The 20673-nt window shown below is 35.4% G+C and overlaps 1 protein-coding gene across 5 annotated transcripts; it reads left to right on the top strand.

The window, feature by feature from the left end:
- The first annotated feature begins 2738 nt into the window (after positions 1 to 2738).
- On the top strand, positions 2739 to 20406 carry LOC123549568 (eukaryotic translation initiation factor 2-alpha kinase 1-like). Of its 5 annotated transcripts, XM_053545195.1 has the most exons (11): positions 2763 to 2910; positions 5093 to 5178; positions 6051 to 6473; positions 7425 to 7610; positions 10503 to 10636; positions 11328 to 11401; positions 12183 to 12300; positions 12728 to 12808; positions 13343 to 13448; positions 14133 to 14770; positions 15558 to 20406. In XM_053545195.1, exons 3-11 carry the CDS (start codon positions 6419 to 6421, stop codon positions 16365 to 16367), a joined length of 2202 nt encoding a protein of 733 aa, XP_053401170.1. In that variant the 5' UTR covers positions 2763 to 2910; positions 5093 to 5178; positions 6051 to 6418; the 3' UTR covers positions 16368 to 20406. The 5 variants fall into 5 exon arrangements, with proteins under 5 accessions (XP_053401171.1, XP_053401169.1, XP_053401170.1 ...); XM_053545196.1 differs by lacking the exon at positions 5093 to 5178 and having other exon boundaries at positions 2739 to 2826; XM_053545194.1 differs by lacking the exon at positions 5093 to 5178 and having other exon boundaries at positions 2754 to 2910.
- Positions 20407 to 20673: the final 267 nt, after the last annotated feature.

The raw sequence follows: 20673 nt of genomic DNA, 5'->3' as shown, positions 1-20673 counted from the left end.
AAGCAGTACTCCCTGTTTGCTTGTAACGTCTCCCAAGTTCATTTATTGTTACCCTTGAGCATCTAAATTGACGTGAAACATCTATTTTGGATGTGCCAGACAATAGCATGCCAATGGCTCTATGTTTGAAAGCCTTGACATCTTTATTTAGGGATTCGTTTTGAAATTGATGTTATTTTTTCTTATTGTGTTATAAAACCAATAAATTGGCAGAATGAACCAAAGGAAAAATATACAGGTAACAAGTGCACGTGCATTTCGTGCAAAGTGTCTAATTTGCCAATTATCGGCAAACGCACTACAAAACCGTGCATAAAATGTACACACTTCAAGGTGAGACTATTTTCAAACATATTCATGTACATTTCAGTAACCATGAATATTCAAGTTTGAAAAGGATTTTACTTTTGTTCAATATACCGTATCTCCGTCCCGGGCTTTTGTCCTTGCCGGAGGACAAGGGCTTGGTGTTGAAGCTAGTAACACTCCCAGGTTCATTAAATCCATACGTCCGCCCGTAATTAGAATACTATATAACACCAGAAAAACTTAGCATGAAATAGAAAAAAATACAAGGGTATTAAATGATTACATTTTACTCGGACATTATGATAGACTCCCTGTGTAAAATCTCAAACTTTTAACTAAAATAAAGGTATTAAATCGATATAATATTTCAATGACACTTCAAAGTTTTATTGTTTGTAGCATCTTTTGGGGCATGTTCAGTGAAAAATCTGAATCCTGGCTACTCCCACTGCGGTGTGTCCTTGGGCTAGGCACTTTATCACGATTGCCTCAGTCGACCCAGCTGTAAATGGGTACCAGCAAATTGCTGGGGGTGAGGTGTAATTGGTTTTAACTGTTCTTAATATAGGGTCGCAGAAAAGCTCTAAAGAGCTTATGTTAATTGTTTCACCAAGCGACGGTAAATAAAACTTACCTTTTTACCCAAGTGGAAACTGGCAGGTACTCGAAAATGCAGCTCTCTGATTGGTCAGTTAGAACCCCTATTGTAATGTGATGTCATGATAAAGTTATGAAATAGGATTCAATCAAATTCTACTTAGTAGATTTTTTTATCCGAACGTGCAGAACTGCCTGTACATAATATATGTATGTACATAATATTTGTAAAATATTCGGTAATATATATCACATAATCGACTATTTAGTTCTGGCTAGGTGAGACTGGGGCACCTTGGGACAAAAATTATATTTTTTTCATTTTTCTAAAACATCTTGAATTAACTTTCTGTAACTGTCATACTATTTTAAAGTACAGTCATTCATGTACACGAGGGGTAGTCAATGGTTATGTTTTGTGCTATTGTTTCTGAGATATGCATCGTAGAAGACAAGCACTAAAATGTCCCATTGTACCCCGAAACCGGGGCACCACGGGACACATCATGGCAACCATGGGACAGTGACAGATATAAACAAATCTATAAACTCTATTTCATCTGAACTGCAATGATAACATTTGCTTAAACATCAACATCAAGAAAAGACTAATCAAATGCCATTTAATTACAATGACAGACCTGCCTTTAACTTGAAGAAACCTTATCTGTTTAGTAAATGCTCAAAAAGTGTACAATGACACACTCAATTTAAATATAAACACATCTATGATGATTACTTCATCTTGAACTGCAATGACAATTCTAAAAGATCAACATCAAGACACAGACAGATCAAAATATCATTTACTTACATTGTCATACCTACCTTTAACCTGAAACAACATTTATGCCTTAGATATAAACAATACAGTAGTATATATAATTATGTTTATTAACTTCTAAATTTAAAGTATAAACTTACTTCTCATAACTGATTTATCCAGTAATGGCATGACTAACAATCTTCACGCCTTTACTGAGAAATAGTGAGTTAGGTAGAGGTCAGTGTTGTAATATTTTCTGGTCCTTTGGGATCATGGAGTCCATTCAATAGATTTGTAATAGAGTTCCGCTTAAGCCAGTGCTACCGGGCGTGAGAGGTGTTGCACATTTTATTACCTCTCATAAACAGAATCAAACCGAGTCTGCTTTTATTCTTTTCCGGTTGCATTCTATGCTCCCAAAGGATCTTATTACAGATTTTATTCTACATTTGTATGCTTTGATTTACCAATGTAATAACTTGTGGTTTTCTTCCAGCTGTACTTAACACTGTCCAATGGTGCCCAATTGCATGTGTCCCATCGAGCCCAAACCCAAACACCCTTACATTTTCAGAAAAAAAATATGAAGGTCATCTGCTTCACTGGGATTAAACATTTTGCGAAATTACCAATCAATGTGTACTTTATAAACAGTGATATAGAAATGATTTCAAAGAGTTCACTGCAGAACTTTACGAGACAATATTTGGAATTAAGTTTTTTTACTCAGAGTAGTAAAAAAATGAAAAAAACTCAACTGAAGTTTTATTTTAAATCCTCCCACCTTCAAACTCCGTATAAAAACAGCTTGAGAAAGGCAAGATTTTTAGCAATTCAGATAGATTAGTTTATTTTTTAACTGACACTGTTTTTATTTTATGATGATTAACAGCATATAAAAATCCCTGAGCTGAATTTTTATCGACTATTTTACTATTAGTTTAAATAAGCCAATACGCGATTAACTTTTTTTGTGTAAAGTCTAGTACCTAGTACCTGTGTGTGTGTGTGTGCGTGTGCGTGTGCGTGTGTGTGGAAGTCTACAACGTTATAAACAGATATTCGCATAGAATTTAGACAAAATGTCTGCGCCCATGGAAAGGAACCAAACTTGTCGAAGATTCCAGAAATAAACAGTGCTAACGCCAGAGATTGTTAGTGTTTTCATAACATACACTACATCAAAATGCAGAAGCTTCGGTTTTATGAAAAAAAGTATTGTTTACTATAAATGGAAGGTAAATAATCTGATGCAATAAAAAAGTACAATTTCAGAAGGTCGTTTCATGTTTTCTTAAAGCGAAAGTAGAAATTTAGCTATGAGGAGAGGAGCTGAGGGTACAAAGGCAGTAGCTTTTGATTGCTAGCAAGCTTGCACAATGGCAGGTAGTCTAAATTTTGATAGCGAGATAACTTTTGACTGGCACTGCGCGCTGTCCCATCATGTCCAAACTTAGAGTAACTGCGTAATTCTGTTAGGCCTAGGGAATCCCCAGTGAAATCCGTTGGTAATGTTTTCTGGTGCATGTACAATGCATGGCTCTTGCGAGTGGGTGACTTGACTTCTTCAAACTTTGCTCAAATCTAACCTCAAAGCGAAATGCAAGTTGCCCGATTTTCTTTGACTTCCACACTGCTACCCGGAATGTTGACAACTGGCACAGTGTCATAACGAGGTTTTGAAATACACAAACACACGCCGATAGCATAGTTTAAGCTCCGCCTACTTCAGGAACTTGTGAGATTTTCCTGAGAAGTGTGAAAGCGAATCAAATTATCCGTTACACTAGGGTCGATTGTGTTCGGCCAGTTAGAGTCGCGGTTGCGTCTTTGACACATCGCATTTAATTGTCAACATGTTCGAGAGCCAGAAACAATGTTTTATAAAGAAACTGCTGATTAACCATGTGATTAATTGGAATATTGTACACAATTATTTGCTATCTATGATAAAAGAACAACATGTAATCAAAGAGCTATAAAAATAAATAGATTGGCAACTTGAAAGGCATACAGAACAAATCTCGCCAACCTCCCGTGACAAAAAAACGAGATCTCGTTTACGGGAGTGGCACTTTCTCCACGCGCCATTTTGTATGCGAAAGCAAATATTCATCGGTAAAATAATTATCACTGTATGGCCACGCTTCTTTCGATGGCAAAAAACAACGTATACTTCGTGTCTTAAGACCATTTCAAATTAAACTAATTTTGTATAAGAAGCTAACATGTATTTTAAATGTAGTTTTACAGGTACAAATTGTAACTCTATGCTCGCCGATGTTTGTTTTTAGTAAGATAACGCCGAATCACGCTCTGGCACGAGCTCACGCGAGATTACAGCCAGTTGCCATTCTGTGTATTTATACTTCTTTGATGTAATGTAACTACGTTTAATTGACTTCCATCGATGTATTTGATTTGAATTATGTATTTCTAGTTTACAAAGTTTACTTTCAGTTTTATTCGAGAAGATGCTGACATTCACCGAGGCGGTGACTCGGTATTAATAATAAACACTTCATACAAGATATAACCAAAATTCGGCAGGTTACATTTACAGCATGAGCTTGAATTTTGAAAACAACTTTTTTGTAATGGAACAATAACCACTGTATGGGAAATGATCTAACTAAGAAAATGAATGGTCACATCAAAGTTCTTTATCTAGAAACAAGAAAATTACAGCCACCTTTCGAATCACGCAACAGCCTTGCGGTAGGAAAAGTCTTCCCACTTCTCCCTTAATCAGCTTGAGGGAGAAGTGACTTCTCCCAAAATATTGGACCTAGCTAGAGCCCTGCAATGTATTTGTAATGATTACATCTCTGATAATGAATCTTTGTTGACATTGTAATAGTGGCTCCAGGTTCTTGGCATAATCTCGGAGTAACATTGTTAAAGAAGGCAGTGGCTAATGAACCGTCACCGGTGCAGCAGACCCGAGGTCTAGAGCACCGTCATTTTTAATATACATAAAATAAAGCCTTTATATAAAGTTTAATTGAAAAATATTTTCACCAGTTATATGCAAAAACATAAAAGAATGAAGTAAGATAAACATCGACTATATAGAATATAGCCTTTATGTAAAGTTTAACTGTTTTATTGAAAGATATTTTCACCAGTAATATGCAAGAACTAAAAGTAAAATAAAAGAAGATAAACCTTGACTTACCTGTAATTTATGGTTTTTCCTCAAGCGCTGATCTTCGTTCTTCGGCAACAGTAGTATCCGTCATTCACTAAGGTATTTACGAATGACAGAATGAATTTCATTGATTTTTTTTTTTTTAATTTACATGAATACCATATATTTTTGTCAATTTAAGTTGAATATATACAATTAATTATTGTCTGTATTTGGATATATATGTACATAATACGTATATCAAAATTGAAATTTGATTTTAATTTCAGATTTATATCAGTGACAATAGAGGATTAAGTCTTCTTGGAACTTGAATGACATCTTCCAAGCAAATATTTTATAATGTACATGCAAGGTGAAAACTGTTTATATTTTCAATATTTGTTATATTATTAATTACAATAGCTACATCTCACGAAATCCATGATTAAAACTGTGAAAGACAATAACGATTAAATTTAGACATTGAATGGAGGTCTACAAATGTAGGCGTTGTTAGGTTGCTTGTTAAAGTTACTTAATGATTGGATTGGGCGTGTTTGTCTCTTGTGGTGGCAGCTCTGATCATGAGATAGTGAATCTGAAATACTGTTGCCGAAGAATGAAGATAGCATGTGAGGTAAATTGGTAAATTAAAAGGTAAATCAAGGTTCATCTTACTTCATTCTTTTAATAATGGTCACACATACTACTGGTGACAAGATGTTATAATTATACTTCAAAGAAAGGCTATATTTTATATATAACAAAAATGACGGTGCACTAGACCTCAAGTCTGCTGCACTGGTGATGGTGCACTAGACCACAAGTCTGCTGCACCGGGATGGTGCACTAGACCTCAAGTCTGCTGCACCGCTGATGGTGCACTAGACCTCAAGTCTGTTGCACCAGCCACTGCCTTGAAAGAAAGAAAGAAAAGAGCATAAAATTTTAATTTTACCATGTAAGCTGGAATAGGAAATCTATAGACAAAATTGCAAGCTCTGATTTAGAGAATATTGATGTGCTTCCTCTAGAGAAAAAATGTAATTTATAGGTTTAATGACGACCATCAATATATGTTATAACTGTAATTAATTTCATTTCGTATGTAAGTTATTTCAGAAATGCTATATTTTAAAGTTTACCTTGGTAGAGAATATAACAAACTTTGTGCATGTCAAATAAACATTATGATTCTTGGAGGTTATTTTTTGCTTTAATATAGTATATGTATATTTGTTCCAGGATGTTGCTTTATGTTCAAGGACTTGTGATATAACCAGTCCAAAAAGAACTGCACAGTGTGATAACCAGTCCACAAAGAACTACACATTGTTATAACCAGTATTAAAGAACTGGGCATTTTGAGTACCAGTCCAATAAGAACTAGGCATTGTGATTACCAGTCCACAAAAAACTGCATAATGTTATTTAATATTACCAGTCGACAAAGAATAACACATTGTGATAACCAGTACATGAGGAAATGCAAAATGTGATACCCAGTCCAGAAAGAACTGCACAATGTTGTAACCAGTCCTCAAAGAACTACACAGTGTGATAACCAGTCCACAAAAAAACGTACAGTGGAATGGAAGAAAACTGTGTGAGAAATGGCAAGCTTTAAACTCAATCTGAAGAAACCAGACAGAATTCTGACGTTTGATGGTATGTTAATTTGTATTGTAAACCTAAACAAGTTGAATTGCTTTGTTATAATTTGCCATAGGAAAAAGGATTTTGATACAATCCAGACATTTAAAATGCGACTTTTTGATTTTAAATTCTGTAGTGAAATTCTTGTTCTATTACAACCTTTGACTTGAATTGTAGGTATTTTCTATTATAATATTCTGTTTGCCTTCTCGGGCATTTTCCAGTGTTTTTCAAGTCGTCCCTTTTGAATCCTTGGGGCTGATCTTAAGTTTGAGCCATATAAGTGCTCCAGCCATGAAAGTTGTTATGTGTGTACAACATTTAGTAAAATTTTGAGAGCCATATAAAAACAGGTTGACACACATTCATGTTTTATAACATATTGCTCCTGTGTTGATATACAGGTGAATTACCTGTTCTATACTGGTTTTTATCTTTCCATTAAACCTGAGATTTTTGATGGGCTTCTTGTAGAATATTGAATCATCTAATACAAATCACTCAGAATGAAAGTCCATTTGAGCCGCGCCATGAGAAAACCAACATAGTGCATTTGCCATCAGCATCCAGACCAGCCTGCACATCTGCGCAATCTTGTCAGGATCCATGCTATTCGCTAACAGTTTCTCTAATTGCAATAGGCTTTGAAAGTGAGCAGCATGGATCCTGACCAGACTAAGCGTATGCACAGGCTGGTCTGGATCCATGCTGGTCGCAAACACTCTATGTTGGTTTTCTCATGGTGCGGCTCATTTCTTTCTTAGTGTCCTTGCATCAGTCCTGTTGCATAGGTTCAAAGGGGTCTACTAACTTGCACTATTGCGCAGTCAAATTTAAACAGTGTTGGCTTTGAAATTTATGTGTTATGATTTAGTCTAGCTTGTCCGATACAGATATGCTAATGTATTTATTATTAATTGGCATGTAACAATTTGATTTTTGAACATTACTCTTTCATACCAGACTCAGACCTGTCAGAATGCCATACTGGAACAGGAAGTTCGAGCACAGCACCACCTGTACCAGCAGTGACGTCAAAGGTTGTCCTTCCAAGATCAGTGCCCAACCACTTGTTGTTGGTATCAATATTGGAGCAGCTCTGTCATATGTATGGCAGAGATACCAGACAGGCACAAGATATTTTCAAATGTAAGTAGATGAAAGGGCCTCCTCTGGGCCTCAGAAAATTGTAGTCATTTTTTGAGAGAAATTGCCAAATTGAAGCTGAATTGCTGAAATTTGGCCACATTTTAATAAAATTCTTGGAGCCACTTTAAAAAATCTGTAGCCAGTAGCATTTGGCTACATTGGCGAAAGACAGAGGAGGCCCTGCATGATATGCCCCTACAACCAAAGTTTGGGACACTGGCGCCAGATCAGAAAGAAATGCCTCTGTACATGTTATACCCTACCCGTAGATATTCTATAAGAACCATGGTCGTGAACGGGAAAATATACTAACCCATTTCAATCGCGTATTTCATATCTAAAACACGCAGTTCAGTAAATGTGTACTATTGATATTAAACAAGTGGTAATTTATCTTCCGTTGTGTACCGGTCACATTTCTTCAATAGTTCTTATCTTAGAAAAACAACGTGTAGTTTACAGTTTTTTCACAGGTACACAAAAAACTTGCTTGAACTTCCCTGGTGAAGTTCCGTTCTAGATTATAGACACACTCTGATTGGCTGATGTGAAAATGTATGTCAGTCGTCATTTTACTACACGTGTACGCTAAAATGTTTATATGTAGCATAAATGTGCAAAATGAATTAAATAAACAGAATTGATGTATAACTATGTATGATTTCAAATTCAAAACCATATACAAGATGAATTTCATTCATCATTTCGAGTCTTTTCGTAAAACTGTGAATATATTGCATTCTGTTTTTGTTTGTTTACATTTCGCTTAACATGTGCATACTGTCGTGACCTCTAGACCGGATGTTCATTAGGGAAGTTCACGCAAGTTTTTTCTGTAACGTTGACTAAAGCATAAACTATACGGAGCATCTCTGCAACATGGAATATTGAGACAAGGTGACTGGTGCACGATTGAAGATAAATTATCGCTTGTTTAATATCAGTAGTACACATTTACTGACCTGCGTGATTTAGGTATGAAATACGCGATTGAAATGGGTTAGTATATTTTCCCGTTCATGACCATGGTTCTTATAGAATACCTAGGGGTAGGGTGTAACACGTACGGAGGCATTTTCTTTCTGATCTGGTGCCAGTGGTTTGGGAGGGGAAATTACGTTTGCTTTGTTGTTTCATTAAAAGGAACTGTGGTGCATACTACTTTCACAGCTTGAATAGGATTCCAATAAAAATGCATAAGTAAGGAGTATAGTTGTGCATGGGAATATTAATTTTTGCATCATTTTAAGCATTGCAGGGTAATGCAACCATGGACTTAAACAAAATATGCACACTAAATGATTTTGTGTTTGCTCATTTAAGTTTGTGGTATAATCTGCATCTGTAGTTTTAATGGTATTACAATGACCGTAGTGAAATGTATATTTGCCATACATTCTTTTCATGTCAGAGTAGTCAAAGGATTACAGATTTTTCACCTTTAGGCTTAAGACAAAAACAACTTTTTTCTGTACAATTGAATTTAACCTTTACGCTGATGGCGGCAAAATATTTATAGCTTTGCAAACAATGCAGACCAAGATCAGCATGCACATACATGCCGGCTGATCATGGTCTGCACTGTTTGATATTCAGTCAGTAAATTTTCAGCAAACATCCCTTCAAATAATAAATACATTTTAGGGCCACCTGAACTTTTTAGCTCATCTGATTTTTTGAAAAAAAATGATGAGTTATTGTCATCACTTGAGCGGTTGTCGGCGTCGCCGTCGCCGTCTGCGTCGGCGTTGCCTGGTTAAGTTTTATGTTTAGGTCAGCTTTTCTCCTAAACTATCAAAGCTATTGCTTTGAAACTTGGAATACTTGTTCACCATCATAAGCTGACCCTGTATAGCAAGAAACATAACTCCATCTTGCTTTTTGCAAGATTTATGGCCCCTTTTGTACTTAGAAAATATCAGATTTCTTGGTTAAGTTTTATGTTTAGGTCAACTTTTCTCCCAAACTGTCAAAGCTATTGCTTTGAAACTTGGAATACTTGTTCACCATCATAAGCTGACCCTGTACAGCAAGAAACATAACTCCATCTTGCTTTTTGCAAGATTTATTGCCCCTTTTGGACTTAGAAAATCAGTTTTCTTGGTTAAGTTTTATGTTTAGGTCAGCTTTTATCCTAAACTATCAAAGCTATTGCTTTAAAACTTGCAACACTTGTTCACCATCATAAGTTGACCTGTACAGCAAGAAACATAACTCCATCCTGCTTTTTGCAAGATTTATGGCCCCTTTTGGACTTAGAAAATATCAGATTTCTTGGTTAAGTTTTATGTTTAGGTCAACTTTTTCTCTTAAACTATCAAAGCTATTGCTTTGAAACTTGCAACACTTGTTCACCATCATAAGCTGACCCTGTACAGCAAGCAGCGTAACTCCATCCTGATTTTTGCAATAATTATTGCCCCTTTTGGACTTAGAAAATCATTTTCTTGGTTGAGTGATATGTTTAAGTCAACTTTTCTCATAAACTATCAAAGCTATTGCTTTAAAACTTGCAACAGTTTTTCACCATCATAAGTGGACGCTGTACATCAAGAAACATAACTCTATCCTGCTTTTTGCAAGAATGATGGCCCTTTTTAGACTTAGAAAATCATGGGTAGGACAATATTTCTATTACACAAAAAAAATCAGATGAGCGTCAGCACCCGCAAGGCGGTGCTCTTGTTATAAGTTATGTTTGAATGTTGGGTATCTAAGCTTATTATTGTGACCTTCATCTTGTCACGGTGAGCATTGGTGCATAGATGACTTATGGACATAAAATGATGCCCCACTGGTACTTACTTATTGAAAATTAAATGTAGATATGACAGCTAGTTAAGAACTTGGAGATGATTTGTTTTTTCAATATATTTATTCACAATTTTGTAGCAATATGTGAGCAGCTGACAAAGTTGAATGTGGTGTCTCCACTTTTAATGCTGGATGAGATGAGCAGCCTTAGAGAGCAGTACAGACACAGTGTTCACAGGATGCTGCTAGTTGCTGTTCACAAATCTAATAAGGTAAAAATGGACAGTACAGAGACAGTGTTTACAGGATGCTGCTAGCTGATGTTCACAAGTCTAATAAGGTAAGAGTGGACAGTTCAGACACAGCTTTCACAGGATGTTGCTAGCTGATGATCACAGATCTAGTATTAAAGAATGGACAGTGCAGACACAGTGTTCACAGGATGCTGCTAGCTGCTGTTCACAAATCTAATAAGGTAAGAATGGACAGTACAGACACAGTTTTTGCAGGATGTTGCTACCTGCTTTTCACAAGTCTAATAAGGTAAGAATGGACAGTTCAGACACAGTTTTCACAGGATGCTGCTAGCTGCTGTTCACAGGTCTAATAAAGTAAGAATGGATAGTACAGACACAGTTTTTGCAGGATGTTGCTAGTTTTAAGGGTGGACAAAAACATAGTATTCACATCATGTTGCTAGCTGTCAAAAATTGACAAAGTAGGAGTCTAATGTCCAAACACAGTTTTCACAGGATTTTGCTAGTACTTACACTGTTTTCTCAAGATGTATGTAGCTTTTTTACATAAAGATACATAAACCTTTCATCTCCTAAGAATTTACTCTAATTAACGAATAAAGATTTACAAAATACAGCTACATGTTTCAATTGTAAGAAAACAGTTACTGATAAACATTGTAACTTTATTTTGATAAAGAAAAATAAAATGATTTAAACTTTTCAGGGTCTCACAGGTAAACTGTCTCTACCTGCTCCTAATGGATTCAGTGACACAAACCTTCCTGCACTACAAAACAAGTAAGTAAAATGTGACTCATGTAATCAAGCTTGGTCAGTCAGAACATTATGATCACTGTCTTTCTTTAAAGTTTTATAAATGCTTTGAATTTTATGTTAAAAACAGATAAGAGCAGTTGTTTGTATAGAGAATATATATAATATAATCATATGGTTAGAACGGTACAAAGACATAAAGGGAGATACTAGTAATAGAAAAGAAAAGATTCAGTAGTACCCTTTACTATATTCAAATCTGTGATCAATATATTGCAAGCCGTGGTCCTTCCACGACCATATCTAACCTCGTCGGAGAAACCCTTTCTCAAAAGACAGTAAGCAGTTTATTGACTGTTATTCCCTATTACCCTGGCTAGTCTGCTGACTTCTGCAGAAGTTCTATTATTTTGGACTACTGGTAGTTTTGTAAAAAAAACTATTACAATTGAAATATTGACTTCCAATAATTATTACTATTTTAAAGGACTACATATTTTAAGATGACACACAAGAATGATATGAGCCGTGCCATGAGAAAACCAACATAGTGGCTTTGCGACCAGCATAGATCCAGCCCAGCCTGCACATCCGCGCAGTCTGGTCAGGATCCATGCTGTTTGCTAACAGTTTCTCTAATTCCAATAGGCTTTGAAAGTGAACAGCATGGATCCTGACCAGACTGTGCAGGCTGGTCTGGATCCATGCTGGTCGCAAAACCACTATGTTTGTTTTCTCATGGCAAGGCTCAGTTATACATGCACAGGTAGATAGAGTGTTATAATTCTCATGATGATATTTTCAGCATTCCTGTACATCCATCGTCTAGTACTGGTGACCTTATCAATCAAACATCTCGCTACAGCACAGAGTTTGTAGAAATGGAGAAGATAGGAAAAGGAGGGTTTGGAGCTGTCTATAAGGTTTACATTGAGAAACTTTTGTTATTGTAAACCTCCAAAATAATTGTTTATGAAACTGATTGTAGAAACACACAGCATACATGTATACTTATGTAATATATGAGCCGGGCCATGAGAAAACCAACATAGTGACTTTGCGACCAGCATGGATCTAGACCAGCCTGCGCATCCATGCAGTCTGGTCAGGATCCATGCTGTTTACTATCAAATCCTATTGCAATTAGAGAAACCGTTAGAGATGCGCAGGCTGGTCTGGATCCCTGCTGGTCGCAGTGCGACTATGTTGGTTTTCTTATGGCGCGGCTCATATATAGTGTTTAGTATATCTGTCTAATATTGCTATAGATCTAAATATTAAATTTATAACATAATACTATTGATTCCTCCAATTGGTAGTCTCAATATGTATTGATTAATATTTTGACAGAGTAGAAACAAGCTAGATGGGAAGATGTATGCTGTAAAAAAGGTCAAGTTCAAACACTCCAGGCCAGAAGTTTGGTTTCGGGTAAGTAGTTTGTTTGATTTGGGTTTGACGCTGTTTTTCAGCAGTATTTCAGTCATGTAACAGCAGGCAGTTAACCTAATTAGTGTTCCTGGATTCTGTACCAGTACATACCTGTTCTCCCCAAGTAATTGCCAACTTCCTCACATGAATCAGAGGTGGAGGATGGATGATTTCAGACACAATGTCTTATCAAATCATTAAGAAGAACATCGCGTAAGTTATATTACAGTTTATCATCAACATGATCTGAGATATGTGATCCTGCATTGATATATAAATGCCTGTACAGTTTGTATTGCATGTTTCTGTTAGCATCTTAGGTGTGATAATAAAATCTGTAAAAAGATCCTTTGGAAGCAAAGAATGCAACCAAGAAGAATAATAGTAGACTCGGTTTGATTAAGTCTGTTCATCAGAGGTAATTAAATGTGCAACACCTCTCATGCCCTGTAACACCAGCTTGAGCAGAACGCTATTCAGACATGTTTGATTACATGACAAGTCAGATATTATGATAGTTACTTTTTCATGCAGGTATTGAGAGAAGTGAAAGCATTGGCCAGTCTCCAGCACACCAATATTGTTGGATACAACGCTGCCTGGCTGGAGTACAGTACAGCTCCATTACCTAAACCATCTTGTAAGTTGTACTCGATTATCATTTACTGTGTGCAGAGACTTAAGCATTATGAAAAGGTTATTTCTTATTTCGAGAGCTCAAAGCGAAACTAGTCTTAGTGTATATAGAAATAGAAGCAGATAGACTAGTTTCGCTCTGAGCTCTCGATTTGTAAATGAGCAAATATCTTTGTTTTGAAGCATGTAATGTTTATTTCTTGTTAATTTAAGACATAATATATAGAAAAAACATGTTTTAACATGTCAGTATAATGTGAAAAGGTTATAAAGATGTAGAGTGACTGAATGATATGTATGGCATACAACTGATTCTGTATTGTTTCAGTAAGTTGAAACAAGATGTTGCTATGTATTATTTCAATTCTAATATGTCTTTCACATAAACAAGTTGATGAAATAGGGAAGCACTGTTGCATGTATTGCTCCAAATATAGAAGGTTGATATGACATCTGAGTTTTATCACATTTATAAATAGAAAATCAATTGTTGTCAGAAAATTATACTAAGACAGTGTTGTTAGGGAAAGGCACACGTATAGATTAGTATTTGGGCTATATAAAATATTGTTTTACAGACCAGGCAGATGACAGCAAATTGAGTAAAAGGGGAAATATATAAATGAGTTATGACATTGTTGTATATTCATTGGCAGTAAAGGGTATAATACTGTTCTGTATATTTCAGCTGGTGCCAGTTTACATGACATTTCATTTGACACGGAGAATCTCACAGAGTCAGAAAACGACACCGGTGTCATATTTCAGGACACTTGTGACGGAGATTATTCCCAGGGCCTTCTGCCACCTTACAATGATTGCCTCAGGTGGGGCACTGGACCAAAAATCAAGGAAATAGCTTCAAACAATTCTAGTCAGGCATCTTCTCCTCAAAATACCGCGGCCAGTCCTCCAAAGATGTTTGCATTGAATCATAGAAACAAAAGTCATAATGATGTGTTCGAGTATCAGGGCAGGAAAACATTTGGTGGTAATGACTTCAAACTAGATAATACATCAACCTTTGAAATGGAAAAAACATCAGTAGAATCTCATGCTTTGTCATTGGTCCCAGGACACTTTGGTAATGTGAAAACAGTACTGGAATCTAAGGTTAAATTTACACTAGACAATAGTATGTTAGATTCTGATAACCAGTTGGACCAAGTAGACGGCAGCACATATGATCGTGGAGATGGAAGGAATAGACGGAGATTATATAAAAGAAGTATAAGTTGTGATCCTGTGGCTTCGGATGAATTAGCTCTACCTTTAGAAGACAGCAGTAACATTTTCCAGTTTGTAGAAACTGAGTTTCCTCTACAGGTAAAAACTTTCTACGTTTGTAAATTGATTTTATTTATTTTATGCTCTTCAGTGAAATACTGAATTTATCAGTGTAATAAATTTGATATTTTCACTGTTTCAAAAAGTGAAAATATCGTGTTTTTACTGGTAGGGAACTGTACTTGAATGCGAAAGAATATGAATTATTAATAATAGAAAATTCCTTGCAAAATATATTAAATAAAGATGTAGATGCAGAAAAAACTGTAAAAAAATCCGTGGTGTTTTCTGATTTCTTTTTATTATGATAGAATGTATATATTTATGATCCTGTTCGTTCCAGAAAGGGATTTCATTATTGACGTGATGTACTAAAATAGAATTTGTATTGTTTTAAGAAACTATATGTTTATACCTGTTAAAGATTAAGATTTCTTTAAATGATAGAATATATTTTAGTTGAAAGCAAGCACGCATAATAAGAGGTATTAATTATGGTTTGAACAGTTATTTGAATTAATAACAAATGGCTGTTTTAGCACTGTGAGTGCAATACTTACTGGTTAGATATTACTTCCTTAACCCTTAGCCTGCTGCAGGCGAATTTAACAGCCTTTGCAAACAGCTTGGAACCAGATCAGACACCGATTAAATCGGCGTCTGATCAGGTTCCAAGCTGTTTGCTACTCTGACAATATTTCTTCCAATTTTGGAGCAAATTGAATGAACTTTACAATTGTAGCAGATGACATTTCCAGCAGACGACAATTTATCTGGCATGCTAAAGGTTAAATAGAAATTCATTTGAAGTTTTTGATAATTTCAGAAAACTGTTACGCTATACATACAGATGGAGTTATGCAGCGTAACTTTAAAAGAATGGATGCAAAAAAGAAATGAAAAATGTCACTGTGAAAAAGATCTCATCCCATATACTGACAAAAACATGATCATTTTCAGACAAATTCTGAAAGCTGTGGAATATATACATTCTCAAGGTGTTATCCACAGGGACTTAAAGCCCCGGAATATTTTTCTCCGAGAAGAAGGTCTTCATGTGAAAGTTGGCGATTTTGGTTTAGCGACTGATGATGTAATTACTAGTCCAGTTAGTGACGAATCCTTCAATGCTCTTAACGTAGCTACAACAAGACTTGTCCGTACCGGCAGCATTCTGTCTGACCATACTTCTGGGGTTGGTACGTCAACCTATGCTGCGCCAGAACAGCTACAGGGGTCGGGATATAATACAAAATGTGATATTTACAGTTTAGGCGTCATACTGTTTGAATTATTCCAAAGTTATGGAACAGAAATGGAACGTTTCAAGAGCTTAAGTGATTTGAGAAAAGGTATAATTCCAGATGAAGTGTACACGAACTGGCCTGTACAGACACAGTATATTGAACTTATGACCAGTGAAAGTCCAGATGTCCGTCCATCAACAAAATCCATGCTTGGTGGAGAACTATTTCTGACTAAAGAGCAAGTCATTGATGATATGAGGAAAGAAATTGAAAGTCTTAAGAAACGGTTAGTAGAGAAAGATAAAATGATTGCAGAGAGAGATTCTACTATAGCTAAACTGATGGTAGAACTTAATGATACCAGTTATCTTGCTGGTACCAGTGTTTGATTAAAAATAGTGTGTTAGTTTACGTGCTGGTACCCATGTTGAATCAGAGATTATAACTGGGTTAGTTTACATGCTGGTACCCATGTTTGATCAGAGATTATGAGTGTGTTAGTTTACATGCTGGTACCCATGTTTGGTCAGGGATTATGTTTTAGTTTGCATTCTGGTTCCAGTATTTATATGTTAGGTTGCATGCTGGTACCCTTGTTATTAGAATATTACACAGCCTGTACCAAAGAAATATGCTTCCACTACATGTGCCAGTCTATGACTAGATGCAATATGCATTATAGCACTCATGTTGTTAGCAGTTTTAAGATAGTACACATGCTAATACTAAAGTTTGAATAGGATTATTTGTGAATTGACAAATGAAACTCTGCTCACCAGAATATTGATGACTCTGGCACGTGAACTTGCCCGTGCAGTTCATATGGTCCCTTGTATGCTCCTTAAATTTTATATGTTTAGATCATTAGAAACCCAAAAGTATATTTTACACATCCCCACCTGATCTCAGTCAGTGTTTTACTGTATTCTAATTGCTAATACCATTGTTGGTTAGTTTGCAGACTGGAACTAATGTTTTAGTTATAAAAGACCGGTTATGATTGCAGTACATTTACAATCATCCATGTAGAAGGGGCCTCAATGGCTGAGTGGTTAAGGTTGCTGACTTCAAATCACTTGCCCCTCATTGATGTGGGTTCGAACCACACTCGGGGCGTTGAATTCTTCATGTGAGGAAGCCATCCAGTTGGCTTACGGAAGGTTGGTGGGGTCTTCCTCGACCATTAGAGCTGGAAAGTCGCTATAATTGTGTCGATGCGACATTAAACCCAACACAATAAATAAATAAATAAATGTAGAAATTCCTGTTTCTATTGTATGATGTGATAGTGTTGAAATAATTCTACAGATAGAACTAAAGTAGAATCTGTACATCTGTGTTATTTTATGTTAGTTGATTATAACAGTTGCTTGCATTTGATGGAATAAATTAATTTGGTATGATGTATGTACTTAACGATATGATGGCTCTATTTAATCATTTAAGTTATATAGTATATGGATATATTTTTTGATTTCTGATCACCTGCAATCTTTTGTCTGAAAGGAGGTACAAAGGAAGCAAAATATCTGGACAGCCAGGGAATCAGTACAGCAAAATTGATTTGAATCTCTTGTTTTTATGTTGTTTGATCACATTTTAGTTGTGTTTTCATGATCATATGTTACGATCACTCATTGTTTTAAGGTTCGTGTTTAGCAAGTTCGAATCAAGTAATAGTATTGCACCACCAGTTTTTAGGGTTCATATTTAACAAGTTCAAATCAGATAATAGTATTGCACCACTAGTTTTTAGGGTTCATGTTTAACAAGTTAGAATCAAGTAATAGTATTGCACTACTAGTTTTTAGGGTTCATGTTTAACAAGTTCGAATCAAGTAATAGTATTGCACCACCAGTTTTTAGGGTTCATGTTTAACAAGTTCGAATCAAGTAATAGTATTGTACTACAAGTTTTTAGGGTTCATGTTTAACAAGTTCGAATCAAGTAATAGTATTGCACTGCCAGTTTTTAGGGTTCATGTTTAACAAGTTCGAATCAAGTAATAGTATTGCACTACTAGTTTTTAGGGTTCATGTTTAACAAGTTCGAATCAAGTAATAGTATTGCACTGCCAGTTTTTAGGGATCATGTTTAACAAGTTCGAATCAAATACTAGTATTGCACCGCCAGTTTTTAAGATTCATGTTTAACAAGTTTGAATCAAATACTAGTATTTCACTGCCAGTTTTTAGATTTCTATAAATAGCTTCTGAAATTCTTGTAAGGTTGTGTATGATCTCAAATACATTTCATTTCCAGGAAATCCTTGTGTAAAGTTTATTCATTGTACATAGATTCTGTTTTCATTGTTTTGTGTCAGTATGCCCATGTTGCCAGGACAGAACACACAAAAAGCTATATTTCCTTCTCCATTATACATAAATTTCAGTGTTATTTGGTAGCACAGAATAATTTGCCAAGTTTGCTGTAGTGGTCCATTCAAATGTTCATTTTAATATATAATGCCATTTTTCTGCCAGATATAAACTTCATAATGATTCTTGCCTCTATTAAAGAGGAACATTTTAGGAAGATTTTGAGCAGCTTGATCTCCTTCCCAGCTTATTTCTTGACTGTTTGGTAACTGTTTGGTAAAATGAAAGTGAAAGTAGGTATTTCCTGTTATCTCCCTATACGATGATAGCATTTTAATGTTATTATTAAGAGCCAACAATGGAGAATGAAGGGGAACATGTCAGATGAAAAAATTACTGTTATTATGTGAACTTTTTCAAATAAAAAATTTGCTTTTGTACGTTTTTGCTGTATACCTATATGCAAGTGCTTTTTATAATAATGTTTACATTATTAAGTAAACATCAAATTAGTCACTTTTTAGCTCATCTGATTTTTTGAAAAAAAATGATGAGTTATTGTCATCACTTGAGCGGTTGTCGGCGTCGGCGTCTGCGTCGGCGTTGCCTGGTTAAGTTTTATGTTTAGGTCAGTTTTTCTCCTAAACTATCAAAGCTATTGCTTTGAAACTTGGATACTTGTTCACCATCATAAGCTGACCCTGTATAGCAAGAAACATAACTCCATCTTGCTTTTTGCAAGATTTATGGCCCCTTTTGTACTTAGAAAATATCAGATTTCTTGGTTAAGTTTTATGTTTAGGTCAACTTTTCTCCCAAACTATCAAAGCTATTGCTTTGAAACTTGGAATACTTGTTCACCATCATAAGCAGACCCTGTACATCAAGAAACATAACTCCATCTTGCTTTTTGCAAGATTTATTGCCCCTTTTGGACTTAGAAAATCAGTTTTCTTGGTTAAGTTTTATGTTTAGGTCAGCTTTTATCGTAAACTATCAAAGCTATTGCTTTAAAACTTGCAACACTTGTTCACCATCATAAGTTGACCCTGTACAGCAAGAAACATAACTCTGTCCTGCTTTTTGCCAGATTTATGGCCCCTTTTGGACTTAGAAAATATCAGATTTCTTGGTTAAGTTTTATGTTTAGGTCAACTTTTTCTCTTAAACTATCAAAGCTATTGCTTTGAAACTTGCAACACTTGTTCACCATCATAAGCTGACCCTGTACAGCAAGCAGCGTAACTCCATCCTGCTTTTTGCAATAATTATTGCCCCTTTTGGACTTAGAAAATCATTTTCTTGGTTGAGTATTATGTTTAAGTCAACTTTTCTCATAAACTATCAAAGCTAATGCTTTAAAACTTGCAACAGTTTTTCACCATCATAAGTGGACACTGTACATCAAGAAACATAACTCTATCCTGCTTTTTGCAAGAATGACGGCCCTTTTTAGACTTAGAAAATCATGGGTAGGACAATATTTCTATTACACAAAAAAAATCAGATGAGTGTCAGCACCCGCAAGGCGGTGCTCTTGTTATAAAATGTTTGAGATTTAATTCATGTACTGGTAGGTGTAGGATAATCATTGTGTTTTTTAAAATCTGCATCAGAAGTATCTGAATTCAAAACATTGCAACTTGTAAATACTAAATCGATAAGTGTTGCAAAGTCACTTGATTTATTTATTGAATAGTTTTTAGTGGAAGCCTATAATTATTATGTATAAAGGTTTACTGCAGGATAATTGTTCAGGATGGGAACATGAACACATATTGAAATGTCAACCTCTCTGACTGTTGCTGGCAACATCTAATCTTATATTTCTGTTTCTGACCACCTCTAATATTTAAAGTTGACTCTTTCCTGGAACCTCAAATGTTCTGATATGACTGTTTATGACTTCCTATAATATTCTAAATTGACTGTTTCTGGCAACCTCTAATACTCTATGACTGTTTTTGGCAATGTCTCGAATATTCCTTTAATATGACTGTTTCTAGCAAATTTTGTCTCATTATTGTTAATATTCATATATGATAATAATTTTATATCTGTTATTTCCAGATTTATGTTTGGTTGAATAACAAAATAAAACCAATGATGTTGTTTTTTCTTTCTTTTGAAATACTAGTATATTATGATCAAGATCTTACACTCTGTATCCCAGAGGCCTACCTCAGACTGTCCATACAGCTAGTGACTATACTGCCTTGGATAGATGAGAATAACAACCTTACCTCTTTGCACTCTTCACTTTGTTATTTTATTATTTTCTGCTGAAATTTAGGTAATACTTTATGTGTGGCCTTGCATTTTCACTACAGTCCTTGAACAGGCTCAATAAAACTGAGCCTACAACATTTTCGTTTT

The sequence above is a fragment of the Mercenaria mercenaria genome, chromosome 6 (assembly GCF_021730395.1).
Source record: "Mercenaria mercenaria strain notata chromosome 6, MADL_Memer_1, whole genome shotgun sequence".
NCBI classification, from domain to species: Eukaryota; Metazoa; Mollusca; class Bivalvia; order Venerida; family Veneridae; genus Mercenaria; species Mercenaria mercenaria.
The sequence above is the reverse complement of the archived record's forward strand: the minus strand, read 5'-3'. Positions and strand labels throughout refer to the sequence as shown.

What these genes read in the sequence shown, in the direction of transcription:
- LOC123549568 (XM_053545196.1), top strand. Translation starts at nt 6,419, where the DNA reads ATGGCAAGCTTTAAACTCAATCTGAAGAAACCAGACAGAATTCTGACG. An exon ending in GGCACAAGATATTTTCAAAT is followed by an intron (nt 7,611 to 10,502) that starts GTAAGTAGATGA and finishes ACAATTTTGTAG; the next exon opens with CAATATGTGAGCAGCTGACA. An exon ending in AAACTGAGTTTCCTCTACAG is followed by an intron (nt 14,771 to 15,557) that starts GTAAAAACTTTC and finishes TGATAATTTCAG; the next exon opens with AAAACTGTTACGCTATACAT.